Below are 12,070 nucleotides of genomic sequence, written 5' to 3' on the forward strand. Positions count from 1 at the left end.
GAGGGGGCATTTCTAGGAAACCCGGAATTGGAACTCAGCTCCTAACGCCTTACTGTTTCACCAACGCCCAAGCCACTTTATTATCTTGTTACTTTTTGGATATGGCAGTACAATCTCAAAGACGGTATTGTATGGTGTTTTCTGGGTTCAGAAACCGTAAGAAATCTGAGGCAACGCAGACTGAAATGTTGAACAGTTGAATGTTTACTCTTGATCCACATCTGATACTTTTTAAGGGCTTAGGCCCTCTGCAAGAGAGACCGAAATAGCGTTCGAGTGAGGCTAGACGCACGCACATTGTTAACTACTCAGTCAGCCACCTGTTACCGATTGGAAGAAGGTCTGTATTTTGGTTGCGGCAGTTATCTGGAAAATACGGCTCTCAGCCCCCCAGCCGCCAGCCTCCGCATCCCAGGTACGCGGCCCCCGAGACACCCGGCGCGGGCTTGCGCGCAGGCGCTAACCGGTCGCTTCCTTCCGCGATTGTGCTGTGCTGCTAGGCTTCCTGGTGTCCCCGAGTGGTTCCCCCTAAGCTTCTTCTCCCTCTTTGTCTGGGACTCAGGGTCGCCACTGCCCCTTCTCCGGGCCCTCTCCAAGCCCTGCCCAGGCCGAGCCAGGCGCGGCCCCTACCCTCTGACCCCGCGTTGCACAATGCCCGATCAAAGTCCCGGGGCGTGTGAACCACAGCGTCCCTGCCCCTGGGCGGGGGTGGGCGGCGGCCGCGCGGGGAGCTGAGGCGGCGGCGGCAGCCGGCCCAGTACACCTGCCCCGGTCCCGCGAGTCCCCGCGAGCTGCCGCCTCAGACCCCAGCTCTGCTCGGCCCCGCCGCCCGCCGCTCCCCTCGCAGGCCGCCGCCGCCGCCGCCATGGCGGAAGTTCATAGACGTCAGCAGGCCCGGGTTAAAGGAGAAGCCCCCGCGAAATCCTCCACACACAGACATGAGGAGGAGCTGGGGATGGCGTCGGCCGAAACGCTGACCGTGTTCCTGAAACTGCTGGCCGCTGGCTTTTACGGCGTGAGCTCCTTCCTCATCGTGGTGGTCAACAAGAGCGTGCTCACCAACTACAGGTAGGGCCGAGGCGGCGGCGACCCAGGCCGCGGAGAGGAGCGGGCGGCGGCGGCGGCTTGGCGCCGGCTCCCTGAACTTTGCCTGCAAAGTTGGAGCTGAACAAAGTTGGGCGGGAGCCGGGGAGGGAGGGAGGGTGGGCGGGCGGCTGATACGCGGCCGGGGCGGCGGAGCCGGCTTGCGCGCCGGCCCGGAGTGGGGTTCCCGCTCCCGGCGCCGAGCTCGGGACTGCCGGGTGAGCGTTCGGGGCCGCGTTCGGAAAGCGCCCGCCCTGCCCGCCGTGCCGCACCCTGGAAACCCTGCCCTTCGGAGAGATGGAGCGGAGTTGCTTCGTGACTTTTTTGACTCCTGTGCACGCCAGGCTGGGAGCCCGGAGAGGGATGCCCGGCCTTCCCCGCAGCCTGGGCTAGGTTCCGGGGCTTCAGGGTTCTCTGTCTTCGCTGACAGCCTCTGGGGACCTACGCATCCTCAAGCCCATTTAAGATGATTGTGATGCTGCCACTGGGACCACAAAGGCAGAAGCATTTTTTTTTTTTTTAAATGTGTGAAACCGTTCAAGAGATGTATGTCTTCACTTCCAAGACAAGTCAGTTACAGGCAGCCGACTGAAATTGTAGAATCGGACAAGATGAGACAAGTGGCAGCCCGAGGCTACTGACAACTGGCAGGGATTTTTCTCAGATTGTCATTTGGATGAGGGGTAGACGTTGGTGTGTTTTGTATCAAAATGCATTGTAAGGTTGCCGATGTGCAAATTGAATTCACCGAGCTCAGGTTTTTCTGACCCTGTGTTTTTTTTGTTTTCTCTACCATTTTTGTAGATTTCCCTCCTCACTATGTGTTGGACTTGGCCAGGTTAGTTGGAATCTTCAGCATTACGTGGTTTGTGTCGTTAGAACTTCTGAATGTGTCTTTATATGTAGAACAGTGAATCTGTGTTCTCTGTTTACAGATGGTGGCCACAGTGGCAGTACTCTGGGTTGGAAAGGCACTCAGAGTAGTCAAGTTTCCTGACTTTGACAGAAATGTACCTCGAAAGGTAAAAAAGAAAAAAAAAAAGTAATACTTTATGTTCTGAAAAGAAGTCACTATATATATTTTTCATCAGTGCCTTACATATTTAAAAATTGCAGCCTTGAAATCGCCCAATCTAGAGTAGGTATAATGCAGGCAAAGAATAAATATAGTAATATGTGTTTTAAAAAAGTCCCACAGTCTCTTTAGAGTTAAGAAAAAATGCCCCTAGATCTTGTGTTCTGTTTTAATTATTGAACACTTGCTGGGATTACAGTCATTTTGCATTTTCTACGTCCGTCTAATCTGTGTATCCTGCATTCATTATTCTTTGGGTTTATTTTCTTATTCTTCGATCTGCCTCTGCTTGACTCCACCTGAGGATGAAATGCCTTTCCTTTTTCTGCTGACATCAGAACAATGGGCTCTACATTATCATATTGTAAAGAAAGATGTTGTTGTCCCATGTGCTTTGATCATATTCATATTTGTGTTTCTTTTTTCCCCTCCATTCTTTCTGCAGAGAGCTATTTATCCAGGAGTAACGTTGTTTGGGTGCTTCATGGGGGCCAAAATTGTGTGTGAGAACTAATCTTGTGTTTTAAGTAGAAAGAATTTGATCGTATAAACAAAACTGTTTCTGTTTGAAAAGGACCTTGTTTTAGCTGCCTTTATTATTGAGTTTTGTTATCCCTTTTTAAATTTTCTAGACGTTTCCACTACCTCTACTATATTTTGGGAACCAAATCACGGGACTGTTCAGCACAAAGAAACTGAAGTATGGATAACTTTATTTTACTAGTGAGGTTAATATAATGTGTTCTTAAAATTGTACTTGAAAATGTCAAATGTTTAACACATTGTTACTGATCCTGGAAAAATGAAAGGACCAGAAACTTAATCTCTTAAGTTTGAAGAGAAAGAAGTTTTTTGTTTGTTTGGGTTTTTTTTTCCCCTTCACTTTGATGATAGAAGTCTTAAAATGTTATAAAATACTGTGATGGGAGATTTTCATTATTTTTACAGACCTGTAATAGTGAAGGATATATGTTAGGCTTCTGAGATTTCAATTCATTAGTACAATTCATAAATAGTATATTTTAGGCAAATTCCACAAGTAAAATTAGATTGTGGATATGAGAACTTTTGTAGTTTTTCTTTTAACATGGGGTAGTTAAAATAGCATCAGATGGAACCCTGATACAAATATGATTAACATTTTACACGTGGCCATATGATTTTAGAGGCAGCATTTTCACTTTTAGAAAGAAGCAGTAGCTCTCTACTCCATGACAACACTTATTATCCTCTAACTTCCCAATTCTTGGCTTTTCCACTTAAAAGAGTGTATGTATCAGGTATATGTGATGTTAAAAGTATACACATAGGGAAACCATTTAACAGAAACCCATGGCTTCACCACTGTCACATGAGCTAAACCTCTGGCTTAATGGGTGATTGTAAAACAGAATGGAGAGATCTCTGAGGGTAGAGACCAAGCTTTTTTCATTTCCTCAGACCCAAGAAACTTGACAGAATGACCACGATGGTATTTCTGGTTAAGGTTCCATGGAAGTCAGATTTATCATGGGTGGGGCATCCTTTTACATCTCATTACCCACTTGGAAAGAAATGCAGACCTGCTGCAAAGTGCTGCTTGTATATAGAGTTTGCTCTTTTTCATCCTTTGTCATCTATCCATCCATCCATCTTTTCACACCCTATCTTTGATTGCCAGTTAAGTATAAGGCACTTTGGGGTGAGATGAGATAGATTCAGAAATAATTATGTTGCAAGAGGCTGTATGTTTGATTAGTGCAGGCACAATCCTCTAGGAATTTAGAGGAAGACAGGACTACTTCCACAAAAGGACAATCAAGGAATGTTTTATGGGGTAAGATTATCACCGATGTTATTTGAAAGTTAGGGGTAGGAAGGGAGGTCAGTCTAGAAAAGAAAGACGAGGTCTTAAAGACTAACATGATTACTGTTCAGGGTGTTTAACATAATACGCAGGGTAAAATTAAAAGTGTCTGTTATCAGTCTTTGTTAATAGATGTATGTTTTCTACCATTTTATAATTAGTTTGGTGTTTTTCACTTCTGGTAGTTTTATAAAAGCAACCCTTTCAGGCTTTCAAATACTTTCTAGAGAGAAATAAGGATTTAATTTAGTCACAGATTAATCAGCATGGAATTTCCATAATGGAAGGAAGAGATTAGCATTATTTTAAAATACTAATTTTGGAGAATCAAATTTTATTTTACCTAAATATCTTTGTTTTTTTCCTGCAGCTTGCCAATGTTTACAGTTCTGAGAAGGTTCTCCATCCTGTTTACAATGTTTGCTGAAGGACTTTTACTCAAGTGAGTTAAATTTCTAATATATCTAGTCTTTAACCAACTTTAATCACCCTGAAAAGGTGCCCAGCATATGTAAGATATTACAATTATTTGTGTTGTTTCTACTTTATCTTTTGAGAAGTTTAAGCAACTTTCTCCCTTTGCTGTAGGAGTTGCTAGTTTATGGCTTCCTTATGGAAGCCTGTCTGAACATGAGGTATACTTTCAAGAATTCCTATACCTACTGATGCCACTGGGTGAAGCTGGGTCAGAAGATCAGTATAGGCTTTAAATAGTGTTCATGTCTTGGCTACTTTTACTACAAATGTGTGTGACCATTTTCAACTTAAAGAAATCTGATTAGCAAAAATTCAAGCTCAATAATAATAATAACAAATGGTAAAAATAAGAAAAAATAAGTATACTTACTTATATAAGAAAGTAAGTTTTTGCTTCATCAGAGGGGTTCTTATAATATCCAGTTCCTTGGAATCATTTGTTCACAACTTTTTTAAAGAAAACATATATTTTTTGCCTATGTTGCAGAACGAGTCTTTGTAAATAACTAAAGCCACATGTATGTATTTTTTAATTATTTTATTTTGTAGGAAGACTTTTTCTTGGGGTATTAAGATGACTGTATTTGCAATGATTATTGGAGCCTTTGTAGCTGCCAGGTAAGATGGGGGCCTATATAAAACCTATGAGAGTACTTTAGAATTTGTCAATAATTATTGATAATAAATGATCAATTACCAATAAAGAGAATTTTTTTATAGGCTAAATAAGAATCATGTTTTTGAAAAGTAAAAGACTTTTAAAAGTTAAATCTTTTTGGCTGTATGAAGATTAAGGCTAGCAAAATCAGATTCTTGGGATTCTTAAAAGTTAAATTCATTCTAAAAGTTCATTCATTCATTCAGAAGGTTAAATTAGAGTTTATTATGCTATCTTCTATTTATTGAGCATATACCTTGTGCCATACAGTATGTTTGGTATTTTTACACATATTATTTATGTATTTTTCACAACCACTCTGAAAGGTATGGGTATAATTTTCCTATTTATGTTGAGAAAACTAAAATCTAGGTTCAGTAGCTTGCTCAAGGTCACACAGCTAGTAAATGGCAGAGCTGGAATTTGAATCTGTGCCTGACTCCAGAGCCTGTGTGCTTTTATAAACCATGTGACGTTCTTTTCCTTTGCATGCTGCTAAAGAAAACAGTGTCTCAGAGAAGGCAAATGATAATAAATTATTTGCCTTATGGGAAATAAATAATAGAATTGCTTTATTGGGTTTCACATAAGGTATCACAAATGCCGTAACTTAGATATTCTGTTAAAGCTTTTTTCCATTGTTCTTAAGTTTAAAGTGAATGGGGAAAATGTATACCCAAAGACTCAGAAAATTGAAATGATGAGTGGAAGCCTTCTACAACATTTTACTCTGCATGTGTGGGTTTGCTAATGCCGCAAATTCTGCCTGACATTGTATTTTCCATCTGGGAGTTCCAGTGTGCTTCTTGAATTGGCTCATTTACCTTCATCATATCCCTGTAGTATAGGTGGGGGAAAAGTACTATAAGTCAGTTCTACTCCACCCTAACTCTCGAAGTGAAATTTCATTCAAAAAAAAAAAATAGAGTAGTTAGTTACTAGAATTTCGTTATATAGCTGACTGCTTTTCCCTCTAGGTAACCTTCCTCCTTGGAGAAAAATTCTATACGAGCCTCCTACCTTTCTTTTTAAAGATGCCCTACTAATCTTTGAAGCATTTCATTGAAGCTGGTGCTATCTAAAACAGAGCAAAACAACAGGAGTTTCTCAGGGCTAACTCTGGCCTGCAAAAAGTTTCTGAGGCAGATTGCTATCTGGTAGAACCTTTTACTTGGGAAAAAAATTTGGAGGAAGAGAGTCTGGAGTTAGAGGGTTGTCAGGCTCCTTGGAAGAGGGGTGGGTCATTAGGTAGTTCTGCCCGAAACTGCAGTGGCATAGAGCTCCTCAGAAGTCTGTCCCATGTAGTAGTTTAGCTACAAACAGATAACACCTTTGCAGAATCACAAAATGCAGGGCCCCTGTTTTAGCTAGGGTGCTAAAGTATGCTGAAGGCGTACTTAGATTTTCATTTATTCTGTTCAGTTTACTAAGGTCTTGTGCCTGGTGCTCTGCTAAATATCAGGAAACTTTAGTTTCCCTAATCCCACTAGTTACACCTAGTAGGCTCATTAGGCAATTATTTTAAGTATTTGAGTTCCCACTATGTGCTTAGACACTGATGTAGCCTGATCTCAGAACTAACCACCATCCACACTTCAGAAATTCCACCCAGTGGCCCAACCACCTGTGCAAGACAGACCTACCTTTTGTGTGAACCTTTGAAAAATGACTGTTAACAACTTCATTCTCCTTTTGTTTTCCTTATCTGTGAAATTGACCTCTGATGCCTTCTGCTTGCTTCAGATATATTGTAATGGTGAATTTGGTTGGTTCTTTCTTGTTGTCTGACTTTGAATTTGAAGCAGTGTGCTATTAACTGACGTGGTTGATTATTGCTAATGATTTTGTGTTTAAGTGTTAGTGCTTCTCATTTCTGAAGACCCCCTTACTGATTATGAAATTGCAAACTCTAACCAGGAACCAAGAAATACTAGTAGCTGATAAAATGCCTAATATTCACTTACCTAGATAAGCGTATGTTCTTAGAAGTATTGTAGTTCAGACCTATTTAACATTTAATGCATGTTCTTTAAATGTTAGTTGTTATTAAAGTGTTACTTATGTTTTGCAGCTCTGACTTGGCATTCGATCTGGAAGGATATGTTTTTATTCTGATAAATGATGTCCTGACAGCAGCAAATGGTGCCTACGTAAAACAAAAATTAGATTCAAAAGTAGGTAGCAGTCTCACGCTTCTTTAAGAGATGTTTACTGTTGTTGGGAATGGTCATGTCAATTCATCAGGGGATAAAGTGGGGAATAAGGAAAAATACTTACGAAGGATGCGAAGTGCCTGTACCTTGGTGCTCACGTAAGAAACTTTATTTTCTAATTAGCAGTTAGATTTTACTGTTGGCTTTTCTGGAAGGGACTGGGTGAATATTGACTTTGAGAGGGATACTGATGTAAGTAAGGAGTGTTCATTAGAGAAAAGTGTCATAAACGTTCATGGCTGTGTTCTAGAGGACTTGGTGAGGGACCTGGACAAGAAAGAAGTATCTGGAAGCTCTCGAGCAGATTTCAGAAGTGAGTTGGAACAAGAACAAGAATGGACTTTGCATATTTGTCCTACAAATATATAGTAGTCCCTCAGTATCCATGGGGGATTGGTTCTAGGAACCCCCAAGGTTAACAACATCCTCGGATGCTCAAGTCCCTTATATAAATGGAGCAGTATTTACATGTAACCTATGCACATCCTCCCATATACTTTAAGTCACTTCTAGATTACTTATAATACCTAATACAATATAAATGCTATGTAAATAGTTGTAAATACAATGTAAATGCTGTGTAAACAGTTGCTTGCGTGGCAAATTCAAGATTTGCTTTTTGGAACTTTCTGGAATTTTTACTTTTTTTTCCGAATATTTTCCATCCACTGTTGGTTGAATCCTCAGATGCAGATATGGATATGGAGGGCTAACTGTAATGGGAAACTTAGGCAGTATTAGAATCTCTCTTTCAGGGGCAGCACCGAGTTTCCTGGCCTAGATCTCGTACACATGAACTTCATATACCCCGCTCTTTTCCTTCAACTGCAGCATGCACATGAAGGCTTTAAAGATATTTTTATTTGTCTAATGTATATGTTGAATATAAACACACCAAATTTTATTTTGAGATCAAGCCAGACCATCAGGAAGCTGAGCATTCAAGCCATATTTTACTACATTATGGTATAAGATTGCATTATTGTAAGGAGAAGCTACATGGAACTCAGCTTTATGTATCCTAGGGTTATTGAAGGAGTTGTCCTTTCTATCATAATGGATCCTATATGAAGACCCACATGAGATCGTTATCATAGATACCGTCATAGTTTTTCCTAAGCAGCTGGTGTATTTTTATCTAGTACTTAAGTCTTATAACTTGACCATAGCTTTATCTTATTTTCCTACCCCTGTGTTCTCATCAGTCAGATGACCATATCCGCTTAGTTTTTAGTTGGCTCTATTATATGTACAGTATTTCTGAAACTACTTCAGGTCCTTTTTTGGGGTTCAGATCATAAATACAAATGCCCTACCTGCTTGATAGTAGTATTAGTATAGAGTTTGTATCATCTTGGCTGGTGGCTTTGCCTTCTTCAGAAAGGACTGTAGAATATATGGCCATCCCAGTAGTTTTCATTATTTTGAATAAACTAGAATGTTTATTTTGAATAACCTGGAAGAACTAGGGGCAGTATAGATCTAGTTTCAGCAAATTTTCTTTGAATATACCCTTTATGTCTTGTTCTCCGTTTATTTGCCTTGAAGACTGTATGATGATTGCATTTTAATGGAAGCTACTATTAAAAAATTTAATCTTTGTGCAATAGCTAGAGAAAAGGGAACAGTTAGAGATTTAGTTTTACTCTCGTTTTTTGCTGCTTTGGAAATATGTAGTAATAATAACATTTCATTTCTCCAGTAGCCTCAGCTGTCTAAAACAGTACTGTCGAGTACAGTTCTATGATGATGGAAATCTGTTATCTCTGCGGATCATTAATGGTAGCCACTAGCCACACGTAGCTGTTGAACACTTGATAAGTGACGGCACAACTGAGGAACTGAACTGGTAGTTTAATGTAATTATAATTCAATTGAAATAGCTGTGTTTGGCCAGTGGTTACTATATTGTATAGCACAATCTAGAGTACCTCCTAGAACCTAGGAAAAATAGCAAAGAGGGTTTCTGAGTATTTTATTCCCAGGGGAGCCTTTTAGTTCCTCACTCAGAAATGACTTATGGCTTACTTGTATTAGAACTTTTAAGCATATTGATCTGCTTTTCACAGTTCATGGATTAGGAGCAACAATCCTATCTGGAGGCAGAGGCTTATCAGCAATATAAAAGCTCAGCTAATAACAAGAGAAACAGGAAAACTATGAAAGTCAGATGGAACTACTCAAAGATGGACAACACCATATAAAAACACAATACAGTAATGCATGTTAATGATGATGCCCTAAATTAAATTGTAGTCAGTGTACTCTGTTTAAGAACAGGGGAAAAGATATTTAAAACAGTTAACAAGTGAAAAGAAAAACAACAATTTGGCATTTATCAGCTGTCTGGATGGTGTATGTGTGTGTGTGTGTAGGCATCCTCTACTTCCTGGATAAGACTCATGTCTCTTGCTGTTGGGGCACCTGATGTTAAAGGTTGTTTTGTCCTACTGTGGCTTTTTTCTTGCTGCCTTAGAAATCAGGCACATCTTTTCATTGATGCTGTGGTGGCTATAAGCAATCAGTTATTTGGTTTATCCAGCAGGCAGTAGGGCCACAATGAGATGCTTTTAATCAGGAGTTTTATTACCTATCATTTCAGAACTGCTTATAATCGTGGTCCTTTGAGCATGAATCACATGACATAAAGACTTAGTGCTGCATTTCAGACCTGAATGCAGCTACTGAATTTAAAACATTTTTAACTCAAAAGAAATCATACAAATAACATGTATTTATAATAGAATTAGTAGAAAACATAGATAAGCAAGAGGAAGAAAATACAAATCTTTCTTAATTCCACCATTGAGTGAGAAGCACTGTTTTGGTAGATACCCTTTTGTAAGAATGTGTGTTTGTGTGTATGTGTGCATGTATACACTTAACTATGAGAAAAACTTAAAAGAGTGATGAAATATGATGTTTTCTAACCTGTATTTTTCATTTAGTACTGTTTCATGAACACTTTCCTCATCAATCAGTATTAAACATTTTTAGTGGCTGCATAATATTTCATTGTATGGTTGTATCATAGTCTAATCAACTAGTTTTCTACTGTTGGGTATTTGTTTCCAGTTTTTCAAAGCTTCTTTTGATATAGCACAGGGAACTCTGCTCAGTATTCTGTAATAACCTAAATAGATACATAATAAAGATTAGATACATGTATATGTATAACTGAATCACTTTGCTGTACACCTGAAACTAACACAACATTGTTAATCAACTCTACTCCAATATAAAATAAAAATCAAAAAAAAATTATCACTGAAAAAAAACCCTGCTTTTGAGAAGGTAGTTTGACTTTTCATATCACTTGGTGATCTTTCAGTCACAGAAGTTAGGCAGATACTATGCCCTTATCCTCACTATTCCTTTACCCCCCCTTTACCCTCCAAACTCAGGCCTACTTTTTTAGGTGACTGCTTCCTGCTGAATGTCCCAGAATTCTGTGAATCAAAGGTGGACCCACAGTTCTCATAGACTCCCTGTGTTTGAAGATGTGTGTGGTCTTTTGTTGCTCCCCAGTAGCTGAGGGCACAACTAGTCATACCATGTTTTAGGAATTGTAGGGTAATCTTTTTTTTTAATGTTTATTTAATTTATTTATTTTTGGCTTTGTTGGGTCTTAGTTGTGGCACGCGGGATCTTTTGTTGTGGTGCTCAGGCTCTTTGTTGCGGTGCGCAGGCTTCTCTCTAGTTGTGGCGTGTGGTCTTCAGAGCGCACAGTCTCAATAGTCGTGACACATGGGTGCTCTAGTTGTGGTGTGCAGGCTCCAGAGCATGTGGGCTCTGTAGTTGCAGCACGTGAGCTCTCTAGTTGTGGCGCACAGGCTCAGTAGTTGTGGTGTGAGGGCTTAGCTGCCCCACGGCATGTGGGATCCCAGTTCTCCGACCGGGGATCGAACCCACATCCCCTGCATTGGAAGGTGAATTCTTAACCACTGGACCACCAGGGAAGTCCCTGTAGGGTAATCTTAATCTTCTTTCTTTCTTTTTTCTTTTCTTTTCTTTTCTTTTTTTTCCTTTTTCTTTTCCTTTTTCTTTTTCTTTTCTTTCTTCTTAATCTTCATGGTACTTCCCGTATACATTTTCAGAAATACTTCACTGGGAAGTTATGTCTGTCTGTGTTGGTCTAGGTGTGAGTCTTTGTGTCTGTTAAATTGCACTCTGTTATAGTTCTGAAAAGCCCGAGACTAACTTGGTGACTTTTATTCTGTTCTGGAAAGGGAAGGGCTCCAAGGACGTGTTTCTGTAGAGATGTATGTTTGTGTTCAAAATAACTTCTTTTCTCCTTGCTGTTTTGAGGCGGCGAGTTGATGTCATTTTTATTTCTCTGATCTTAAGCACTCAAGGAATTTATTTCAAATAAACTTGAAATCTTGTAAGTTTGCATTTTTTTTTGTTTTTGGAAAGCTTAGGTCATTAATGTTTGCAAGACTTCTGACTTGACTAATTTGCGGTGTATGTTGTGGGGGAGGGGTGCATGTTTGTAATGGGGGGTGGCACTCTGTACAGGGTTGTCTTTCTCTGTCTACCGGAACCAAATGAAACACCTAATTTTTTATTCTCCTAGGAGCTGGGAAAATATGGTCTGCTCTATTACAATGCACTGTTCATGATTCTGCCCACCCTAGCCATTGCATATTTTACCGGAGATGCGCAAAAGGTAGGACTTTCTAATTATGGCTTCATGGTGTATGTTTTTGAATTTTATT

General features: G+C 40.0%; 1 protein-coding gene across 3 annotated transcripts in view; it reads left to right on the plus strand.

Moving 5' to 3' along the window:
* The first annotated feature begins 487 nt into the window (after positions 1-487).
* The window catches only part of SLC35D1 (solute carrier family 35 member D1), a 54,604-nt gene continuing 43,021 nt past the window's right edge, over positions 488-12,070 (plus strand). The window contains exons 1-8 of one of the 3 annotated variants that reach the window (XM_004280765.4): positions 490-1,068; positions 1,888-1,921; positions 2,019-2,105; positions 2,791-2,858; positions 4,375-4,446; positions 5,031-5,099; positions 7,211-7,313; positions 11,929-12,021. In XM_004280765.4, coding sequence (XP_004280813.1) covers positions 866-1,068; positions 1,888-1,921; positions 2,019-2,105; positions 2,791-2,858; positions 4,375-4,446; positions 5,031-5,099; positions 7,211-7,313; positions 11,929-12,021 — 729 coding nt within the window. In that variant the 5' untranslated portion in view covers positions 490-865. Of the gene's footprint in view, positions 1,069-1,887; positions 1,922-2,018; positions 2,106-2,790; positions 2,859-4,374; positions 4,447-5,030; positions 5,100-7,210; positions 7,314-11,928; positions 12,022-12,070 lie in introns of all 3 variants that reach the window. The other 2 variants (XM_049698388.1, XM_049698392.1) reach the window with 2 other exon arrangements.

This window comes from Orcinus orca, chromosome 1, assembly GCF_937001465.1.
Source record: "Orcinus orca chromosome 1, mOrcOrc1.1, whole genome shotgun sequence".
Taxonomy (NCBI): domain Eukaryota; kingdom Metazoa; phylum Chordata; class Mammalia; order Artiodactyla; family Delphinidae; genus Orcinus; species Orcinus orca.